The 24,202-nt window shown below is 38.9% G+C and overlaps 1 protein-coding gene across 7 annotated transcripts in view; it reads right to left on the minus strand.

Moving 5' to 3' along the window:
* Positions 1 to 12,008: 12,008 nt before the first annotated feature.
* The window catches only part of LDB2 (LIM domain binding 2), a 504,537-nt gene continuing 492,343 nt past the window's right edge, over positions 12,009 to 24,202 (minus strand). For 4 of the 7 annotated variants that reach the window (XM_030564377.1, XM_030564379.1, XM_030564378.1 and 1 more), the window contains 3 exons: positions 23,850 to 23,973; positions 21,064 to 21,215; positions 12,009 to 13,257 (listed from right to left, as the gene is read on the minus strand). In XM_030564377.1, coding sequence (XP_030420237.1) covers positions 13,027 to 13,257; positions 21,064 to 21,215; positions 23,850 to 23,973 — 507 coding nt within the window. In that variant the 3' untranslated portion in view covers positions 12,009 to 13,026. Of the gene's footprint in view, positions 13,293 to 16,106; positions 16,248 to 21,063; positions 21,216 to 23,849; positions 23,974 to 24,202 lie in introns of those variants that run through there. The other 3 variants (XM_030564376.1, XM_030564380.1, XM_030564381.1) reach the window with 3 other exon arrangements.

Consider the following 24,202-nt stretch of genomic DNA (forward strand, 5'->3'; position numbering starts at 1 on the left):
CTAAGCAACTTTATTCATCCTACAAAACCCAGGAACTCTGCTGCATATTTTTGAGCATCATCTACTGGCACCTTTTTCTAATAACTGTTTACATACATAGAGGACTCCTGTAACAATTCCTAAGTAATCACATGTCAAAACAAAAGGTACAGAAATAAGAATTCATAGCTGATTTTTTTTCCCTTCCAAAGTTATCTTGCTGAGAATTCAAGTGCCAGATTACAGCTCAAAGGGTAAAATTCACCCATGTGCATTGGGCTGCTGCCAGGCCTGTGTAGAGGTGTGAATTTCACCCAAAGTGAATGTAAGGGGTTGGGCTTGCAGTTCCTTCATAAAGAAGGTGTAAAATAGAAATGATAATTTAGCAAACTACACTCACAGTTTTATGTCTCTTACACTATTGCGGGACTCCTCTGTAATACAATATAAAACATAGTTGTTCAGAAAGTATTATTTTTATTAATTTATTTTGCAGTTCTATCAGCTAAAATGGATCATCTTTTGCAACCTATATAGCTTCCTAATTTTAATGGGGTTGCTCGTGGGCCACAATTTAGTTTCATACATGGCCAACAGAGGGCAGAGGATTAAAAATGTTGGGCAAAACCGCAAATGAGTTTTTAAAAAGCCATCAGGAAGATTAGAGAGAAAGTTTTAAAAATCGGCTGTAGAAATAAAGAACACAGTTCATAAAAGCTTTTCCAGTACTCAGATTCCCCCCCCAGAGATCACTCAAGGAAAACGAAACTTTATGTGAGAAATGAGAATGGGAGTTGGATCCGATAAGAACTAAGTGTTAAATGACTGTTTCGTATTTAATTTTTGTAAATGTCTCCTAAATGCACTTACAAAGGAGACACTAGCTATACATTATAACTGAAGTGTACACACTATCTCAGATGAATTCAGAATTGTTGAGGCAGAGTTCTTAATTAAACTAGAAAGATACAAAACTTGGGGCTCTCCAGTCATTAGACAGAATCCATGTTAGCGTGTTATAAAATACTTAAGAGAAAGTTGTAATCTAATGGCATTTGTGCTTGCCAGTTCACAACTTATAAGACTGGAAGCAGCTGAAAAGAATTAAATATTATACCATAATTAAAAAACAAGACAAAAACAAAGCACCTCCCACCTCAAACCAAACCAAAAAACGCCTCTGGCCCAGTATGCACCTCAGGTATAAATACATATTTAAATGATGCCCAGGATGAACTAGTGCACTGTATATATGGCATTTTGAACATCAGCTGTGTTTTCTGACATACGATTTATGAGAATGGACCTGCCCTTTTAAAAAGCATGGCTCTGATGTGTTTACAGTATCACCATTAGCGCTGAGAGCAGCCCCGAAGAAAAAAGGCCCTAACTCGTGATGATTTTTCAGACCAGGAGATGCCTGTAAACTAAGGGCCCAGTTCAGCAAGGCATTTGAGCAAATGCATAACTGACCAGGGATAAGATTACAGACATGCGTAAAGTTAAGCATGTGCTTAAGTGCTTTGCTAAATCAAGGCTTATGGGCCTGATCTAGTTCCCATTGAATTTGATGGAAATGCACATATTGACTTCAGTAGGATTTACTTCTGGCCATCTAAATCATATGTCTGGCATATTGGAATGGCACAATGTCTTTCTATGACTTTAGAGTCTGTAAACATAGGTGGACTGTTTTCTAGCTTATAAAGTTGTCTGTTGTGTTTGTGCATGTGTGGAGAGTGGCTTTGTACAAGTACTTTTACAAAAGCAGAGTGGATTAAACATTTACATGGATATGAGAACATCTACAGTTACATTAAGACCAAAATATATTTTTATAAGGGATATAAAACTCTATGTTTCAGAGCACAAGCCAACAGCGGACTGACAGGGTCAGGAAGAAATGTTCCATAAATCCAGATTATTCCATAACTGTCCTCTGTGGGGCTTCTTCCTCTGAATCATCTGGTACCGGCCACTGTCAGAGACATGATACTGAATTATATGGTTCTGGTATAGTAAATTTTATGTAAATCTAAGTATTGAGTTCTTCAATGGAAACTACAATCCGTTGGTATGGCACAGCAGTATTGTTAATAAATTTAGAGAATTAGTTAAAAAATATTTCTGTCCAGTGGCACAGTTAAAATTTCAACATTCCTCGCTCTGCAATATTGTGGTACCACAGTATTTCCTAATCTTAGCACAGAAATATACCAGTGTTACTTCAGCTATATGTGGTGCTGAATGTTAAATGACTGGTATACTGGAAACCTCCGTGTCTGAGGCATCTGGCAAGTAAACACAAAGCTATTGAAACCATAAGTGTCATTAGGCCCTACTCTTGCAAAGTTATGCTGGCAGTGGGAATATTTTAAAATTTGTAAAATTAACTTCTGGGATTAGCTGTGCCATAAGGCAGGTTTCTAATCCACCAGAGTTGCATTAGCATGGTATATTTACAGTAAGATAATACAATTTCAATTAGCAATTTCTCCAGGATAGTTCAGGCACAAACAAGTTTTTCTTCAACATAATCAGGCATGTTTTCCCTTTCAACCTATCTTTTCTAAAATAGGCATATCAGGTAAGGCCATTAAAATAGAAAAGTTAAGTGGCTCTTATGGCTGGGCTCCTTCTTTTCTGCTCTTATACAGTGTCTTAGAGTGAGGATGGAGTAAAAGACTTTGCTGTATACTCAGATCATATAGCAACTTCTATATATTATTACACTTTTCCATCAGTTGTTTCATCCTTGTTTGCATGGATCAAGACTGATTATCCACAGTTTGGCATCAGTGCTGCAAGTGAAGGCCATTGCCCAGTTCCCCAAGTACGGGAACTGATTAGGAGAAAAGGATATGAAGATATCAGCTTCTCCACTACAGGGATTACAGATTAAGTTGTTCAAGATGTTCGGTGGGGCTCTTTGGTGCTACCAGAATACAAATATGTAATACATATTGTTGTCAAAGGTGCTACTGGTGTGGTGCTCTGCTCTGTTCTGTGTTGATATCACTCAGCTGCGTGCGTGTGTTCCCTCTGTGTGCTGCCCCAACTCTGCAGATAGCTGACACAGTATACCCGAAAAGAACCCCCAATAACCACAGAGTCTAGTAAGGTACGAAGGCATGTTGGCCAGGTTTATTGCCATATGGACGCAATTGCAGTTCCCCGTAGATTACTTAGTCTACCGGGCATACTATGAGAAAGTGTCCTCGGTCAATGGACTCAGCTCAGTCAGTGGCGGGACTTTCCACTGCCCCCTCAGCCGGACAAAGACACCGCCTGAGGGATGCATTTTTATACACAGGTACAAACAAGTTACACATCACTCCTGATGTATTGAGGTGCAACCCCTCTACGCACTCAGGTACAACCCCTCTAAGTAGTAAGGTGCCGCCTCTCACCTTGTACGTGTTGGTTAGAACAAAACAACTCTATCCATCATATTACCCTTTTGCCCCTATCATTGGGATGGGACAGTCTGTTCCTTGTTATCTGTGTGGAATGTGCAAGTATGTGAATGTTCTGATCTCTAGTGTTCAGTACGTTTTAGGTACGTATCTTCTTGCATCAGCCCTTTCCTTGCCAGCTTCTGAGAGCAGAGCCTGCCTCTGGCTCACAGCTTAACTTTGCTTTATGTTAGCAAAGTCTTGACCATTACTTTAGTTTAGGCCTCAGGCCTCATACCAGGCCTCTGATACCAAGGTTTATATCTTAGGGCCTCCTCTTACTACACATATTATATTGCCAAATCTTTTGTTGCTTGCCAGGGTAGTCAGAACAGAGCATGCTCTTCTTTCTGGAAGTGTTAGAAAGGAGCCAATGGTGCATTGTTCTGTACATTGTGAAGGAAATAAGATGATTTGTCAATGACAAAAAGACTAATCGGTCGATATCATGCTCAAATTTCCACACTCAAACTTCTGATCTGCCCCCATACACCTCATATTTGCACTATGTGCATGAAAGAAAGAAGCGACCCTGGTGTGGATAGAGAGTGGGGGAACCCTCCTTGCACTTGATATTAGAAGCCATTTTGTTAAAAAATAGTCACACTTACTTAGTAAAAGGTGTACAGTAACTGGAGATATCTACCTAGTCAATTTACTGGTTGGCATGAGGGGAATTTGGCCTGTACTCAGGTGCCATGTCTTCACTCTCTGCATGGTCACAATTGCCCCTATTTTGGGCCAGTGCAGGATTTAGCCCAGGAAGTATATATATCGCAGAGCTGATCAGATTCTCATTAAAGTTAATAGCAAAACTCTTACAAATTTCAGTGGGTGAATGATCAGGCCCTGTGTGTTGACCTGAGCAGTTCCCTTGTAAATTCAAAAAGCATTTCTGGGTCCATATTTAAAAATCTGCTGTGAAAAATGCTGCTGTGAAATCCAGGGCTGACTGACAGGAGGGTAACATAATTCTGATGCTATTTCAGTAAGATACCATGAAGTAACCTGCAGAAATAAAGCAAAATGAAAAATACATACAAGTCAAAAGTCCCAGGATGGAGCCCATTACCTATGATTCCTGACTGACTGTAGTCCTTTGGAACTGCAGCTAGCTCAGTTATCAGATGTCTTAGTTGGTCCACTAACTAATTATATGATTCTGCTTTTCTAAGCAAGCTCCTGGAACTTCCACCTCCTGATCTGGCAGAACGCTTCTTGTGGTTAGTGCGTCCCTCCTGTTAGGTAAAACAAACAACATCTTTCTCTTTGTAAAGTTTTTCAACAGTTTGAGATAAGTTTCCTTCCTCCTTTAATAACTGCATGGCTCTATAGACGAAATCTTTGACAACATTATTTCCTTCCAAATTTTAAAACAATTACAATGTTTTCCTCAGTGGTAAGATTAGATTACAGTAAAATTATTTGTTAATTTTAAACACTCAGTTTTCAGACAGCTACATTAATTCCCATGATCTTGTTCTTTTAACTCTCCAGTGATGTTTCTTCTCCTCTTCCGCTTCTTTACATACTTGTTGGAAAAGCACAAATAAATCGATGGGGCCACATTGTCAATGGCCCTCCTTAACTGCTCCCGCAATATTTATACAAAAATCTGTTTGCATGCTCAAAAGCCAGGATTTACCTGATTTATTTATACAGATTGCTGCATCTGCAAGCCGATGTACCCAGGAATACAGCAGGAGCAATTAAGCAATGGCCAGGTGGTTGAAAGAGCATTTTCAGAAGCTTGATGCCAGCCTTCCCAACACCAGAGTGGAGCACTTGTTTAGTACTGACTTAGAAGCATGCTACTGAATAATCAGTACCATTTCCTGCACATACAGGTGTGTTTTGGATGTCTCCGGTCCAAATACTGATCCAGGCCAAACCTGCTTATCTGGGAGATTTGATGTGCTCACACCACAAAACAGTATGATTTGTAAGGCAAGTCAACTCAACTCAAGTTTGTCATGTTTTTCTGGTAGGCCTTGATGACAGTTAGGCAAACAGTGTATCATATGGGATGAACCTAGAAAGATAAATAAATTATTTATTATTTAAGTTGTGATAACATCCATATACCCCAAGTAGAGTAGAGTCTACTCTACAGACACACAGAAAGACACAAAAGCTCTTTAATGACCTGAAAATGAAAAAGGTATCCTACAAAAAGTGGAAATATGGATGAATTACTCAGGAGCGCAAAAGAATAGCACAAACATATACAGATAAATCAGAAAGACTAAGGCACAAAATGTGTTACACCTAGCAAGGGACATAAAAGGCAAAAGGAAGAGGTGCTTTAAATACCTTAGAAGCAAGAGAAAGATGAAGGAAAGTAAGGCTGCTCAGTGGGGAAGGTGAGCTAATAACTGATGACATCAAGAGGTGTTTAATGGCTCTTTTGCTTCAGTTGTCACTAAAAAGGTTAATGGCGACAAGATACTCAACACAATATTAACAAGGGGGACGGAACACAAGCCAAAATGAAATTAATAGGTAACAGGTTTAAAACAAATAAAAGGAAGTATTTCTTCACACAATGCACACTCAACCTGTGGAACTCCTTGCTGGAGGATGTTGTGAAGGCCAACACCATAACAGAGTTCAAAAAAGAACTAGATAAATTCATGGAGGATAGGCCCATCAATGACTATTAGCCAGGATGGGCAGGAATGATGTCCCAAGCCTCTGTTTGCCAGAAGTTGGGAATGAGTGACAGGGGATGGATCACTTGATGATTACCTGTTCTGTTCATTCCCTCTGGGGCACCTGGCACTGGCCACTGTCAGAAGACAGAATACTGAACTAGATGGACCTTTGGTCTGACCCAGTAGGGCCGTTCTTATGTTTAAATAGGGAAAGAATAAGGTAATATTTAGATAAGTTCGACGTATTCAAGTTGGTGGGGGGCTATTGAAATTCATTCTAGGGGGTACTTAAGGTAGGAGGTGAAGCAATCTCAAACCATTAACAATTATCTTTGAGAACTCCAGGAGGATAGGCGAGGTCCCAGATGACTGGAGAAGGGCAAACATAGTACCTATCATTAAAAAGGGGAACAAAGAGGAGTTACAGACCAGTCAGCCTAACTTCAAGACTTGCAAAGCTAATGGAATAAATTATTAAGCAAATAATTAATAAGTACCTAAAAGATATTAGGAAGACAGCATGGATTTGTCAAGGACAAATCATGTCAAACCAACCTCATTCCCTTCTTTGACAGGTTACTGGCCTAGTGGATGGGAGAAGCAATAGGTGTGATTATATCTTGATTTTAATAAGGCCGTTGACACAGTCCTCCATGACATTCTCATAAGCAAATTAGGGAAATTGCACCTGACACCAAGTTGGAGGGGGCTGCAAGAATTTTGGATGACAGGATTAGAATTCAAAATGACCATGAGAAAATGGACCCTTGGTCTGAATTCAGTGAGATGACATTCAATAAAGACAAGTGCAGAGTACTTCACTTAAGCAGGAAAAATTGAATGCGGTTACAAAATGGGGAATAACTGTCTATGTGGTAGTACTGCTGCAACGATTTAGGAACTATAGTGAATCATAAATTGAATATGAGTCAACAATGAGATGCAGATGAGAAAAAGGCTAATATTATTCTAGGATGTATTACCAGGAACATTGTATATAAGACACAGAAGGTAATTGTCCTGGGCTACTCAGCACTGGTGAGGCCTCAGCTGGAGTACGGTGTCCACTTTTGTGCACCACATGTTTGGACAGATGGGGCCAAAAGAGTCCAGAGAAGAGCAACAAAAATGAAAAAGGGTTTAGAAAACCTGACCTATGAGGAAAGTTTAAAAACTGGACATGTTTAGCATTGAGAAAAGAAGATTGGGTTGGAAGGGACTTGATAACAGTTTTCAAATATGTTAAGGACTGTTATAAAGAGGACAGTGGTCAATTGTTCTCCCTCTCCAGTGAAGGTAGGACAAGAAATAATGGGCTTACCCTGCAGCAAGGGAGATTTATGTTCACTATTAGAAAAAGCTTTCTAACTATAAGTGCAATAATGCTCTGAAATAGGCTTCCAAGGGATAGTGTGGAATCCTCACCATTGGAGGTTTGGAACAGGTTGGAGAAACATCAGGGATGGTCTAGGTTTACTTGGTCCACCCTGAGCACAGGCGGCTGGCCTTTGACTTGGTAGTGGCCTTTCCAGCCCTACATTTCTATGATGCTAGATCAATCTTGAAGAGTATGCCAGCTAATCGGAAACAAGAGCCAAAGAGTGAGTTTAACAAATTAGATGAGGGACGTGGAGGGTAATAAAAAGATCATGTTTACATAACTAGGTATTGCATAATTTAATTGGTCCAAATCATCTGAAAGTTTTCTTTCATAGACAGCTAATTTTATCTATCTCCATCTGCCACTCAACCTATCATTGTCGGACTGTTACCTTGTTGGGAGGGTTTTGAGGTTGTTTGGGGCACTAGTCTAGTTCAAGCAGGACGTTCCAAGGAGTCTGTTTTCCATTTTTGAGATGTTCTTATGTTTATTTACTGTAATGACATGAGTGATATCACATTATACATATTTTATGAATTAAAATGGTAGCACCAGTCTTAAAAGATTAATAATAAGGAACACCTTTTAAGTGTGCTTGTGGAAATATAATACAAATGATTAGGGTTTTAGAATTAGAATTACAGTGCGTAATTGTAATGTTTCTGTGGTTATATAGGAGCCACTAATCCCTTAATGGAATACAGCATGTATTTAATTATTTACAGGGAAAAAATAATTGCTGATAAAGTCATAGATTGATAGACCCACTGTCTCGACATGCTGAATGTGCTGTGAAGGAGCAACTCCACTATCTCTGCAGCCATACTCAATCCAGGCTTTCTTACATTATACCACACTTAATACATCAGATATCTATACACTTCTGTAACGAGAGCTGGGATCTGAGAAAAATATACAGTGCACAAGTACTCCTGTACCATCGTGGAGATCACAGAGGGAACTATTCTTTACCCAGAGGCAGTTGTGTACTTTCCAAGAGGTGCACAGGGCATATAATTAAATGATCATATGGAGAGGAGATTACTGACATTAGATCGTTCCTACTGTGCTAGTTATTGAAACATTGAGCCAATGTATGAGTCCCCTTAGCTCAGGCTAACAAAGATTTTCTGGTGAGAGAAACTGTATTTTTAACATAAATAGTATTATGAAGTCAGCAGCTCCCTAGTTAAGGTTGCACTAGGTTTTGCATGTAAGGCCTGAGCCAAAGTCCATTAACTTAATGGGAGGTTTGGATTAGGTCTTCATGTTCCTATTCAATAAGATACAAAAGGTGATGCTTAAGTCCATCTGTATTCAGCAAAGCAGTTAACCGTGGGCTTATGTGTTTTGCTGAATAGGATGCTTTTCTGAATTGGAACCTTTAAGTGGGGTTTTAATATCTTAATTATACCTGAACATTCACACAAAGGAGTCAAACATAAACTTATTCAAATGAGAACAAACGTTAATGTTTTAGGTTGGGGTAGGCAACCTATGGCACGCATGCCGAAGGCGGCACGCGAGCTGATTTCAGTGGCACTCACACTGCCTGGGTCTTGGCCACCAGTCCGGGGGATCTGCATTTTAATTTTAAATGAAGCTTCTTAAACATTTTAAAAATCTTATTTACTTTACATACAACAATAGTTTAGTTATATATTATAGACTTATAGAAAGCAACCTTCTAAAAACGTTAAAATGTATTACTGGCACGCAAACCCTTAAATTAGAGTGAATAAATGAAAACTCGGCACTCCACTTCTGAAAGGTTGCTGACCCCTGGTCCAGGTACTTTTAACACTCATTTTATTGTATTTTCAGAATTCAAAGGTTTCAAAATCATTCCTTTTAAAAATGTTCCTATGCCAGAGACTCCAGCCACTAGCAGGAGCAGCTACAGACACAGCCAAAGTAGTAGTGCCTTTACAGTGCACTTGGGCCATATTTTCAAACTTTTCTCTCCAACAGAAGGGCTAGTAATATACTTTTTTAAAATGCAAATTGAAATTCTCACTTAATCACTTGCTGCCAGGAGCTCACCTGTAAGTAAAACATCCACTATTAACAAGACTCATGATAAAATCATGAGAGTTGGCAACACTGCAATCTACAAATCAGTCACTGTCCTAGAAAGATTGTTTTCCAAACTTCTGACAGTCTAACTCTACAATAAAAACATATATGTCACCACAAGTTAGTAGAATCCCCAGGTTTGACATTTTTTTGTATTATATAATGTTTATTTCAATGGCTGACTCAGTAGCATGTCTAAAATCTGTACCTCTCTGAGTTAAAAAAAAAAAAAAGTGGTGTTCATGAAAAATTCCAAAATGAAAAGGTTACCAAGAAGGAAACACAATAACTAGACAGATAGATAGGAGCAAGCCCTAAACTTTTTAGACTGAGAAAATACTTGCAAATTAAAAAAGAGAAAAGTTTGCAATTTCATTATTGAATAATTGATTTACAAGGGCATTAAATCACATGAGCCATGAGTCTATATCTTACGGAGGACCAGATCCTTGTCTGGTGTAAATTGGCATAGCCTTACTGACATTAATTTATATCTATTAATGATCCGGCTTATAGTGTAGAAATTACTTTCATTTTTTAGGTTTTTTTCCTGTTTATCTCAATACTGCTGTGTTTCAGGATCTCTTGAGTACCAAAGATTGCAACAATCACACTTTATTCAACTTGCTGTGTTTAGATAAGAGCTCAGCTTACTGTCGCTCAATTACAGTAACTTTCATGAGGAGCCAATTGTTTATAACATATTTCTTTTATCAGCTTTAACAGTTTGTAGTCTTTAATCGGTCAGTGCAAATCAGGAATCAGGAACTGCTGCATTATTTTATTTGACTCTTTAACTTCACATATTGCTTAAGTTGTGGGATCTCTCAGTAAACTTGTGCAGTGTTAATGATGTGGCTACTACAGTAGCAGACATCCAAAAGTGGTGCGCCCAGGAGATATTGTATGATCCTCTATTCACTAAAAAAAGTATTATGAAGTACAGTTCCCTTGGGAATCTTGTGCAATACTCTCCCTGAAGGATTGCACTTTTTAATGGTGTTCACAGTTGTCATAAACAGATAGTTAAGGGTTAATGCCTCTTTTAGCTGTAAAGGGTTAAGAAGCTCAGTGAACCTGGCTGCCACCTGACCAGAGGACCAATAAGGGGACAAGATACTTTCAAATCTTGGTGGAGGGAAATCTTTGTTTGTGCTCTTTGTTTTGGGGGTTGTTCGCTCTTGGGACTAAGAGGGACCAGACGTCCATCCAGGCTCTCCAAATCTTTCTAAACCAGTCTCTCATGTTTCAAAATTGTAAGTAACAGCCAGGCAAGGCGGATCAGTTTTATTTTTGTTTTCTCAACTTGTAAATGTCCTTTTTTGCTGAGAGGATTTTACCTCTGTTTGCTGTAACTTTGAACCTAAGGCAAGAGGGGGTTCCTGTGGGCTATATGAATTTGATTACCCTGTAAAGTATTTTCCATCCTGATTTTACAGAGATGATTTTTACCTTTCTTCTTTAATTAAAAGCTTTCTTTTTAAGAACCTGATTGATTTTTCCTTGTTTTAAGATCCAAGGGGATTGGATCTGGACTCACCAGGGATTGGTGGGGCAAACGAGGGGGGATGGTTAATTTCTGCTTGTTTTAAGATCCAAAGGATTTGGATCTGTGTTCACCATGGAATTGGTGAAGCCTCTCAAGGCTGCCCAGGGAAGGTTTTGGGGAGGACAAGAAGTGCTCCAGACACTGACATTTCTGGATGGTGGCAGAGTTACCAAATCTAAGCTAATAATTAAGCTTAGAAGTGTCCATGCAGGTCCCCACATTTGTACCCTAAAGTTCAGAGTGGGGAAGGAACCTTGACAACAGTACTCTTCTGACATTCTCAGCAATTCCTGTTCTGTCTGAAACAAATGTTATTACAATTTCCCAGAATGCATTGCTCTGGTATCATGTGCATAAGGTTGTCCAGTGCTATTTAAAATGTTGTAGGTTTCTGTTACTGTTGCAAATCGGAATTTTTGAATACTGTATTTGATAGCAAAAGAAGAAGAAATAACTTCCAATCCTTTTGTCAATAGTCTATGGAACCCTATCACACAGAACTCAGCAGAGTGGGCTGTTTCTGCTCAACTGACTCCCCAGACCAGAAGATCAAAGGTATATAGCTCAATACAGGGGTGCTTTGGCCTAGGCAGTTCAGTGCTATTCCTGCTATACTATACTTCTTTGGCCTTGGTGCTAGCCACTGCTATTGGCCCCTCACTGACACAAACACTTAATGAGAGAAGATATAAACCAATTAAAATGTGAATGTTAAATACCTTTAAATACAGGTTCCCTTTATGCTAGAAACAGTTGAGGATGGTGATGGCAGGTGAAACACCGATTTCAAGAAATGAAATTGACAAAGGAATTCAGATCAACTGCATCTATCATTTCTGTTACATGATCAGTCCAAGTTGGTATGTTTCTTGTCTGTAAGGAGCTATAAAAGTACTACATAAGAGCACATTTGTTAACACAGTTTATTGGCACACTTATTGGCAAAGCATACATAAAATACAGTTGTATTATATAACACACTGACTCACTGTGTCTTTACATGATGAATTGAACATATTAATATGGAAATGAAAAAAATTAGTTTCTTTTATAAAGTTTCACATAAATACACCAGAATAATAATAAAAAAAAATTAACTGGTTTGAGGGCTCCAGGGCTTTACAAAAATATGATACAAGAAATATACTATGAAAAGAAATAACAACAAAGCCAACTCAGATACAATAATAAACACAAAAGTTTTAGATTTATTAAGCTGCCCACAAAATTAATGGATTACATGGCTTTAAAATGTCTGGATCAACAGCAATTTTACAAAGCATAAACTCTCATAGGACAGGGCGTCTTTCTCCACATAAAAATATTTTTCATGTCTTTGATGAAAAAAAAGACATTTCTTGTTTCAGCACTTTTGATAAATGACAGAAGGACTATTGGCATCAGCTACAATATAAATTAAAAATGCTGGATCCTTTAAATGGTTAACCAATGAAAGAAGAGTTAAAGAAAGAACTAAGATTACTTTAAATTACTTTTTAAAAGCTGATTTTTCTGAAACAAGAAATTGTAGGTGCAAGTTGAAAAGCAGAAAATATTTTACAATTTTAAAAAAGTTTTCCATAGTTATGTTAACGAGATCCTGAGCACTGAAGACTTGTTAAATATAGCCTTTGTCTGATGAGGAAAAAAGATCCCTCCAACAACATGTTTTGTTTGAAATTTGCCATGAGGTGCTATTTAATTTTCAATTATTTTAATTGAGGTCAGTGCCAGTATCGTGTCATGTGTGAAAGCTTCCAAGAAAGGTACATGAAAGCTTATATATGATTTTTCTCTAATTAAGAAAAAACAGATAGCTGTAGTTTAGAAATAGATACTGTATCTGGAAAGGTTTTGTTTTTTTAAGAATGGTTTAAAATAGTAATTATAATCCACTGAAATACATAACAGTGGATAATGCTGCAGAATAACCTATTGGGAAGCTTGTGGTGTGGGATTTTCAGATTTGGTCTCCTGGTTAGCAGGAGGTTTGCTGTTCCATGGGCTGTTATTTCCCAGTGCAGGCGAATTGTTGAAGTCGTCTTCATCATCCATGCCATTTGCTGCATCATACTGTGTGTTCTCTAGTCTAGTGATAAGCCTTTCGTCTTCATCCCCAAATTCTCCTCCCATCAGCGTTGGTTCTCCTACCACCATCACATCCTGTGAACAGCACCCAACATTTGTTATATGGAAACCTTGAGAGAGAAAAAACCAACTTAAAATAGCCATATTAGAGGATTTGAATCTGTTAACTTTGTGACATTCGCACAATGGAATCAGATGCTCCTATATGGTTAGAGCCATGATGCAAACTTACACTTGAGTTTTAATTTATAAAATAAAACACTGTAAAACCCTCATCTATTTGTATATTCAAGGTATTGGGTCTCAAACCCCCAAAAATAGATAAAGCAAGAAGAATGAAATATACATTTAAAAAAATAATCAGACTACAAAAGTGGAGACTGTTAGAAAGTTTTAAATGGTTGGTTTAACCTTCTACTTGGTATTTTTACCCTTTATAAATTATTTTCTTTTCCAGGCCATAAATTATTTTGTTTACAAAGACTGCTCAGGATGCAAATGAGTTGCAGTTTTGTAACAGTCATGCAGTAAATCTAGTACATGACACAGTACTTCTCATACTCAGGCTGTTGAAAAAAAGAACACAGTGCAAAGACGGTAACTCTCTTATACCTAGCCAACCAAGCCCTTTTGCACATCCAATATACTTGACATTCTGCTACTTAATTATGGTAATTAATTTAGGTAAAGTTTTTGATAAAAACAATGTTCACGCTGATTTGACAATTTGCATAGTTAATTAAGTCATTAGCAAAAACCTGCTGATTGCCAACAAGCCCTGAATTTACCATCTGTTATTTCATGGTGCCTGTCACCTCTCTTTGCGTAGGCAACCCTGCCGCCAATCTGTGCAGTAAGAGGACCGATCTGTCCAGCTGGTACCATCAAAGGAAGATGAAGAGAGCTAATTATAATTATACTGATGAAGCTAGTAGGCATCAAAAACTGAAGCATTCAAGAAGGAAAGAATCCATCTAATCACTGCATTAAGTACAAACTGTCCTTCCACGAAAACTAGTAAACCACCTACTGTACTACAGTGCATCACAGATTTATTGCTGAACGCTAACCAGCATGGAGTAGAAAGGCGCAAAGCCAGACTGAAAACCAAAGTGCTCTCTTGTATAATCTATTTTAAGGAAAACAAACCACTGCACTGGGAAAGGAAATATATGGAATGCATCTTTTGATGCAACTGGACTGGCAGGGCTTCAGATAACATATCTAGTGAAAGTGCAATAATTCCAGATGTCCAGATTTGTACCTGCTGATTTAACCAGGATGCATTTCCATTCATGACTATAAAGCATCAGTAAAGTGCAAACAGAAGACTATTGCTTGCATATAATAAGATTTTTATCACATATGTACTTCACTCTCCATGAAATGAAACAAGCTATTGCCTATACATATTTACACTGCTTCATCATATTCCTTAACAAAAGCTGACATGTTATAGAAGATGGTGTATGTGGTCATTTCAAACTGTACTCTGTGAGGAAGTGTAGAATAGAGGAAATGTATTACATAATTTCTTCTTTACATCGTCTTGATTGTGTTACTCTCAATATCAATAAAATATTTCTTAGATCAAACCATCACACAGCTTTGCAACAAAAGAGTTTAAAGCAACAAAGGTGTTTATAATCAAAAGTTTGTTCTAATTTAGTCTTATGGCTTTAAAGCACAGACCACATTTATTTTGCATTGCCGAACCACGACTGACCCGATTGTGTAGGGAAAGCAGTAAAGAAGACATTAAATTAAATTTGAGCTTGCAATGTGATATGGCAGCCAAAAAAGACCAGCATGACATTGAGCTGGATATTGAATCACAGACTAAGGCAGTGATAGTTCATCTCTAAAAACACTGAAAACACTTAGATGTCAGCAATTTGGATGAAGTTCAGAGACGTACATAAAAAATTACTAACAGGCTAGAGGCCCAATTTAAGAGGACAATTAAAAGAACAAAATATGTACACATTTTACCAAATTACTGCTACGGGGGCATATGCTAAATGGGTAGATGGATTAAAGGGGGAGGAATTGTGTAGGGCGGTCCAAGGAGGTATAACCAGGACTACCAAGATGAAACTAAGTAAAGGATAATATAACTCACATTAGAAGGACATTTTTCCTGATACTCAGACTAGCAAACTATGGAATTATATCTGAAAGGAATCAGTAATAGCCCCATCATTTGAGTCACCTCAGTATGATGTAGGAAACATTCATGCACTGGCATGGGATAAACTAAGGGCTTGTCTTCACTACGTGGAAGATCAAGCTGCTGCAACCGATGCAGCAGGTGTCACCAATCAATGGCAGAGCACTTTCCAGTTGACCCGGGTGCTCCGAGAAGGGTACAGTAAGTTGACTGGAGAGCGTCTCCCATTGACACAGTGCAGTGAAGACACCAGGGTAAGTTGACCTAAGCTATGTCGACTCCAGCTATGTTATTCACGTAGCTGGAGTAGCGTAACTTAAGCTGACTTACCCCGGTAATGAAGATAAGCCCTAAGTGACCTAGCAAGTATGTCCCATCTCCAATTTCTATGATCCTTTGCAGATCATTTATTATTCTTTCAGTATAACAATACCCGCAAGACAGAACAGCTTGCTTATCTATCTTCTCACCAGATTCAGTATATAATTTCTGTCTGGGGGCTAAACTTCAATTTTATTGAGTTTAGTGGGGTTTTCCCTGATCTTACTTACAAGATACCACAGCATTAGCTAGAGGGCACATGCTCTTTATATTTTTGCTCTTTGTAATGTATTATATCAGGCAATAAATAATTTCTCAGGTAGCACGCATACTCTCTTCTCCCCATCGTGGGCTTGCTGCTCCTCAGATGGAATGCTAAAGATCCCCACCAATTTAATCCCATTTAACCTCCACTCACTAGTTCCACCAACCTCTGAGGAGGACTGGAAGTGACTCCTTTTAGAGCCCCTCAATGCTTCTCCTTAAATTGGCCAGTGGGGGTCACTGTTCTTGAAAGACACAAGGCTCCATCCCTCCCAGGGTTGAGGCTGCAGCTCTGGAGTACTCCGAGCTCCTGCTCATGGAGTGAGAAGCAGAATCCAAGAATTAAACCCTAGTCTGTTGCATGGCCTCACATACTGCTCTGGGCTAGTTACAGTAGCACATATTTGACTAGATCATTTAAATAAAGATTTAGGCTATAGTCACTCTTATTAATTTACTTTGTGATTAGAAACATTTTTAGTGACAGCAAAATATCTTTGCAGTGAAGCTCAGTAAATAAAGCACTGGATGTTTTACACACTGTGATAGAAAATTATCATTTAATAATATAATCATAACAGCAGCTTCCATATATTTAGTGCCTTTCATTGACAAATCCCTAACTCAGACATCAAATTTAAATTTATATATATATGAACAGAACAATAAGGTCATTATTCCCTGTGCTACTTCCCATTATATTAGATTCACTTAATTTAAGCCATCCTCAAATTTTTAATTTACTACAATTTCTGTATTTCTAATGCGTAAATGTAGGTGTTTTCATGGGCAAGCAGCTCCTGGTTTTGAAAATTTGGCACTGGTTTTGACAACTTTTGGCACCCAGGAGTACCTATTGATACTGGGGTGAGGATATGGCTTTCTTTCCTTCGGGGTGAATGGGGTTAGAGATGATTATGTTGAGAGGTTTGAACTCATGGTTTCCCACAACAGCAACCATGAACAATCCCCTGCCCGAGTGCCTCCCACCCCAATATTTGTGACTACATCCAGTGAAGAAGGATAGTCACATCAAGCATGACAATTCTGCTAAAATGATGGGCAGTGATAGAGTTGTCATTTAAATTAGGTTTCAGGCTTATTACCCCCTTAAGATGCATGAGTAGTTTACACTCTCAGTTTTGGCTGCCCATTAGGTTGACAATCTATTCTTGTTTGTTTACCCATCATGGCTGAGAAAAAAATCTCGACTTGCACATCTCCATTCCCTTAAAATTGGAAATTGTAGAGTCATCAAGAAGTCTCTGAGTGTCCTACATGGTTCTGATAGCATGATACAAGAGGGGAATGGTATTTCTGGGGCATCTCTGCTGACTTAGGAAAGTGACTGCAATGTGAGGCTTTGGAATCTCAGCATTCTGCCTGCTACAGGAGTCCCTTTGTGCTAGAAGTTCATCGCGCCCACTGTACAGTTTGACATAGAAGGGATCACTATTCTGGAGGACTGCTCAGTGCAGTCAGGCTTTCCAGAAGCTGAAGGAGAGTTTGATCAGAACCTCGTTCAGGGTTATCTGGAATGGGATGCTCTTTTGCACTGGGCAAAGCTGCCAGTGAGAGACTGTAGCTGTGCTCTCCCAAGAGGAAGTGACCGAGAATGGACTGTGGTCTTCTATAGCCTGATCTTCAGGAAACTGGAATGAAACTATTGTATGACCCACAGGGAAAGTGGCAGAGATATTTCACCCATAATGTGGGCATCACTGCATAGCATGCTCATAATTCCTACAGACTGTCAAACTTCAGGTAATGCAAAGAACTGAAAGCTTATAGGCTGGATAAGCTGGAGCAGTACAATTTTAGGGTGTGGCACCAGCCAGGGCCCCAGCATGGAAATACAGTCATCTTGTCTCACTGTGTGTGCTTGTAACTGAATCATCAATATTGTAACTGCCAGAAGAATCGGTCAGAATGGAAGCAGGTTGGGGAGACAGCCTCCATACTATTATTGTAGCAGGAGAGGGAGAAGGCCACTTAGGCAAATAGTGTTTCAAGTAGTGCACTGATAAAGTTTTTGTTATCTCAGTGGGTTTGGACTGAATCCTGGGAGGGTTTATGCAGGAAGTGTCAGACCCAGTGTGGTTTCAATGTCTGTGTTAGCTGATGGTGCTGACTGCACTATGACCACCTGTGTTGAAGATGAAATATCATATGCCTATAGCAGAGTACTGTGGAATGTTGGAGACCTCATACTGGGTTCTGAAAAGATTCTGCTGGCTCAGGTGACAAATGTGGACATTTAGTGCTAGGGCTGTTATATCTTGTACATCATACAGAGCACAGGCAGTGCCAATGTAGGGGCAACATTGGAGTGGAGAGTTACTGATGCTCTGTAACAGGAATGACCTTATTGGAGACAGGCTCCAGAAACATTCTTTAACCTGGAAGACAGGATGATTTTATTTACTAGAGAGAAACTGAGATAGAAGCACAGCATTCACTAGAAATTATTGCACCTCACAGGAGAGAGGTCTTTGCTGGGTGGAGCTGTATCACTGGAGAAAAAGGGAAACCTAATATTAACCCAATGTGGGTCTGGATATGAGCTCACCATTGGGGTCCTCCAGAGAAATGATGTGGAGGAAAATGGGACAGGAGCTGGTGCTACTTAGTTGAGTCACCTAGAGACAGAAGTTAGGATCATCTAATTCCTGTTAGCTAATGACATCAGGAATAAAGGAGAAGTTCCTCACTTGTCTGGTGCCTTCAACATTTGCAGAATTGTTTAGTTCCAAGTTGTTTATTTCCAATGAGCAGAGAAAACGACAGGTCCAGTCACAGAGAATGCCATGACAAATAGGGACTTCAGTTTAATGGCAAATTGTAGCCTGAAACTTGTGAAGTGAGGGCAGTGTATTGAGGATGAACACATGCAAAGGCGAAGAAATGTAGTGTGTTTCCCTCCCTCACTGCATATAGGTGAAGGCAAGTGTAATAAATTTCACCTTTGCTATTGATCAGTTTGCTTGTGGATGAGGTTAAAAAGGGCAAACTGAAAGCGAGATTGCTGCGACCTGTAGCCAGCTTTAGAGAATACAAGCACTTCTGAAATGAAGAACATAGCTTGTATTGTTTTAAATAAATATGGTCTTGCCTCATTCACTCACATGCCCTAGACACTTAACAGTACAATTAGGTGAAAGGTATATTTAATATAAAGAAAAAATATTTGAATAGGTTTACACCAGAATGTCCTATAACTGAAAACACATTAGGTTCTGTCTGTCCTATATAATAGTATTTTTTCTACGAAAGACAAACAATAATTAAAATATGTTCTCTATGAAGCACTATGAAATACAGTGAAGACTGAAAGGCAACCTACAAGACTTGGAAAAAGCATATGGAATATATTGTACCCCTGTGTGCATCAGAACAGATGTACAAAAATCATTCCCATCAATAGGAGCTGCACTATAATAATTCTTTAATTAATGAGAAAGAAAGAAAACTCCCTCACCCTTGCATATAATTGAGTGAAGCTTACTGTATATTAAAGGGCTTGATTGTCCAATAAGATGTGAGTGCCAACTTCCACTGCAGTCAATGAGAGTTGCATGAACAGATCTCCTGGGATGGGGAGGCCTAAGGGATGTGTATGCTGGGGAACAGATTCTGGTTCAGTTGCATTGAGCTCACTAAAGGAGGTGGTAGAAATGAAGTGGCACTAGCCGCCTTTACTATCCCTTGATTCTGGAGACAGGTGAGGAGCAATCTGGATGCACTACCTACAACTGAAGGTTGCTTTTTTTAAGACATGTTTTCTCACAGCTGCGAAGTCATCATTCTGGCAGCCAGGAATAGCCAGACATAACTGCACGTGGCTCCTGGGGATGGAAGGAATTTCCAGGGTAGCCAGTTATGCCAGCTTTCTGGCTGCTTTTTGCCACCAGAATAGTAGAAGAGCTGGGGTGAAAATCTTCTCCTTGGACGAAGGATCCACATGAAAAGTTTGATTTTACAGAGCGAAAATAGGAACTTAATATACTGAAGCCAAAAGCTGTAGTAATCTAGGAGGTTGCTCAATCAGTTGTTGAATCAGTCCATTTCATATCTTATGGTATTACTTTTAGATAGTCCATTCCTCTTTTTTACCTAAAAAGTCAGGCTTTCTGGGAGCCCACCTCCAGTTAGTTATCAATGGCCTACATCCTTTGTTACGATCCACAAAGGACCCACCATTTTGTATATGCTTATCAAAAATACAATAAAAGTCATTGCATGTTATTCTCTTAGTTCCCATATAGTCAAATTAATTTCCGTAGCTTTCAAATGCATGCATTACCCTCTCTGGATATAAGAGCCAATTCATTCACAGTCTGGGGGCTGATTACTCATATATAGTGATTAAGACAATATACTTAACACTGGTAAGAGGACATATTATTTTGCATGCTGCATAATTAACCCATGGAATTATTGCCACAAGATATCACTGAGATTAAGATTTTGGTATGGTTCAAAAAAGAATTAGCTGTTAATATGTACCACAAGATCATTAATAGTTACACATAACAGGATAAAAATTTGTAAGGGGGAGCAGTTCTCATGCTTCATTGCATAAGCCAACTGCTAACTGATAGGGGTTATGAGGAAATAACTCCTACTCTCAGGTTATTCCATACTTGTTCAGTTGTCCACTGAAGCATCTGACAAAGATCACTCACTGCTGGAGACAGGAGAGCAGTCTAGAAAGACCACTGGTCTGGTTTGGTTGGCAATCCCTATGATCCTATTACGACTCAGGTTACTGTGTTCATCTGCCCTGTGATGGACATAAGTCTGAATCTATCAGCATTGCTACTACTGATAACCAAAAGTCCAACCCAACTTCAGCTGAAGGCAGTGGAAAGACTTTCATTCACCTGAATGGGATTTGGATCATGCCTCCCAAAATTACATCCACTGCTTGAGGATCATTTATTAAAATTGCACTGCAGCACAGATTCCTCATCGTTCATCTCTGTTTTCCCTGTATCCACACCATATTATGTAACATCTCTTCATGCCTGTGATAATTTTGGCTCAAGAATACACCTTCTTTAAAATGTTAAGGAAAGCTTAAAGCATTGTAAGTGATTCAGGCCTAAAAGGAAAATGAGACTTACAGGTACCTGACTTGACAGGCTCAGGTTTGCAGCTGCTGTTTTTTTCTTGCTATTGGTACTATTTGCATTGTTCCCAGCACTGCTGTTTGAAGTGCTGCTGGTTGAATTTTTCCTTTTTCTCCGTTTGGTTGTCGGTTGTCTTGTGGGCTCTGCTATAATAAAAATGCAAGAGGCAAAGCAAATTACAGACATTTTAGAGCCCGTAGAAGAATTAACTACAAAGAGAAGCACTAAAAATCTGTTTCTTCTCAGCTATTTTAAAATTCATGGGTAATTATTACTTTATTATTATTTATTATTATTATTTGGGAGCAAACCCATGAGCTTGTAAATTCTGCATGGAACAAAAAGAAATGGAATCTGGTTTCAATTTAAGTAGTAATTAATTTTACATCACTATCCATCCATGCATCTCAAAGTGCTTTATAAAGAAACAAGTATCATTAGAGAAAACTGAGGCATCAACAGATGAAGTGGCTTGCTGAAGGTCAGATAGTAGGTCAGGCACAGAGCTAACAACTGAACCCAACTTTCCTTTCTCCAAGCCCACTGCATCTAACCTTCAGACTATCTGCCTATGTCAAACATGTTTTACAGATAAGAGCGGCGTTTTAAAGTACTGTCAGCATCCAATGGCAATCAACTGAAAGATTACATCATATTCTGATACTTCAGTTACAGACCTCACCTTTGGTAGATCCTCACATTAGAATATATCAACCTGTGCTAAAATATGTTTCTCTACTAGTTTTCCAAATATATATCAACTCAAGACTATTACATTCACTTGACTTCAGACTTTTGGCCACAAAAAACCAAAGGTGATAACTGTACAGTTCACTCAGATTGTGGTATGTGCATTTACTTTCAGTGACATTGCACCCCATAATGCTTTATGGAAATATGCTTATAAATGTATATGTGACATAACTGGAATATGTTTTATGCTAAATATGCCACATATCTCTGTAAAGGTTATGACCTACTGAATCTATTGCTCCTATTTGTATGCATATATCATTTTTGTGTTCGAAGTTATGAATATTGGCTGTGCACTTGCTTGATTTCTAAGTAGCCTTAGTAAAGCATTTGGTCAGCTTCTTGAGAAAGGAATGTGCAAGTTAAGTGCCCAATCAAGAAACATTTAACAGACAAAGGATCTTGGAAGGCTCCAATCCACATAAGAAGTCTACTTGAGGACATTCAAGGTAGCATGTGAACCATGATTGCTACCTGTAAGTTCTGAGTCATACATGGACATGTGACTTGCCCATGTGACACCAAAACTCCAGCTTGTAGCTGGGATTCTACACAGGGGGAGGGAGGGGTGTCCACGCACAAGAGAAAGTCTGTTTAAACCCCTGGGAGACCCCTCCATTTTGTCTTCAGCTGGCTCAAGAGATAGACACTCCACCCACAAGGATACTTGAAAGAAACTGGAACAAAGACAGTAATTACAGGGGGGTTAAGTGATTGCTGGACCCAGACTAGGAGGAGGTTAGTCTGTAAAAGAAGCTTCCTGGAACATCTTGAGGGTGAGGTTCCATCTGTAATCACTATCTTACTGTATTAGGCATAGACTTGCGTGCTTTATTTTATTTTGCTTCGTAATTTACTTTGTCTGTCTGTTACTACTTGGAACCACTTAAATCCTACTTTTTTATTTAATAAAACCACTTTTTACTTATCAATCCAGAGTATGCATTAATACCTGAGGGGGCAAACTGCTGTGCATATCCCTCTATCAGTGTTACAGAGGGCGAACAATTTATGAATTTATCCTGTATAAGCTTTTAAACAAGGTAAAACGGATTTATTTTGGTTTTGGACCCCATGGGGAGCTGGACATTTGGGTGTTAAAGACAGGAACACTGCTTTCAATTTGTGGGACGTGGTTCAGAACTGGGTCTGTGTTTGCAGCCGGCAAGCATGTCTGGCACATCTAGGCAGGGTTCCAGACTCCCAAGCTGGCAGGGAAGGCAGGGGAAGTAGTAGTCTTGGCACATCAGTTGGCAGCCCCAAGGGGGTTTCTGTGATCCAACCCGTCACACTTTCAATTTTAATTTTTTTTTTGCAAATGGTATTTTTGTGTTTATGATCAATGAAGTAAAATTCAGGCCTGTAAGTATAAATTTATTAAACCAGAAGACTATTAATTATGACAGGAAGCTGTAATATATAAACTATGGTTTCTAATGGAGCCAGTGGGCATTTCATATACTATGTATTATCTTTTACTTATGCTGAATTATATCTTACACATTGTGAAACTATTTGAATGTGTATACATCTAAAACTTATTTCATATTATGTAGCATCAGAGTAAGATTACATGCCATTAGAATTATATCTAATGCCTTGTCTACAAAGCCGGGGTAAGATGACCTAAGTTATGCTACTCCAGCTACGTGAATAACATAGCTGGAGTTGACATAGCTTAGGTTGACTTACTGCGGTATCTACACCACGCTGTGTAGATGGGAGATGCTCTCCCATTGATTTACCTTAATCTTCTCATTCCAGTGGAGTACCGGAGCCGACTGGAGAGCGCTCTGTGGTCAATTTAGTAGGTCTTCATTGTACCTGCTAAATTGATCGCCGCTGCATCGACTGTAGCAGCGTCGATCCCCAGTAAGTGTAGAGACGGCCTAAGGTTATGTATAGAATAGTGTTTAACTTTGTTGTGTTATTTCCTTTACTAGTGGATTGTCAGCAAAGTTTTTCAGTGTTTCTATATTAATTCAATAATAACAACAAGTGCAATAAAAATATAGAGAAAAACATACCTGGTGGTGCCACCATTCTCTGCCATTTTTGAAACAAGCATGTCTTCAGGCAGTCCCGAGGACTTAGATTGTAAGTTTTATGTCTTGACATCAGTTCTTGCATTGGCTCCAATATTACGCACAACTGAAAGAAAGAATGTTTTAATCTAAAAACAATTTAGCATTAAAGTGTTTGCAGAGTCTGAAACTCAGTTATTACTTTCCTGGCTTTTGTTTTGACTTTTCCTAGTTAGCTAATAAAGAGTGTCCAATACAGTATAGTTCTGTCTGTGTTGAGATCAGCCTAAATTTGGCCTCCAGGACCTCTCCTCCTTTTCCTATGACACTGGTACTTACACATGCCATGATTACAT

Source organism: Gopherus evgoodei, chromosome 5 (assembly GCF_007399415.2).
Source record: "Gopherus evgoodei ecotype Sinaloan lineage chromosome 5, rGopEvg1_v1.p, whole genome shotgun sequence".
In the NCBI taxonomy this organism is placed as follows: Eukaryota; Metazoa; Chordata; order Testudines; family Testudinidae; genus Gopherus; species Gopherus evgoodei.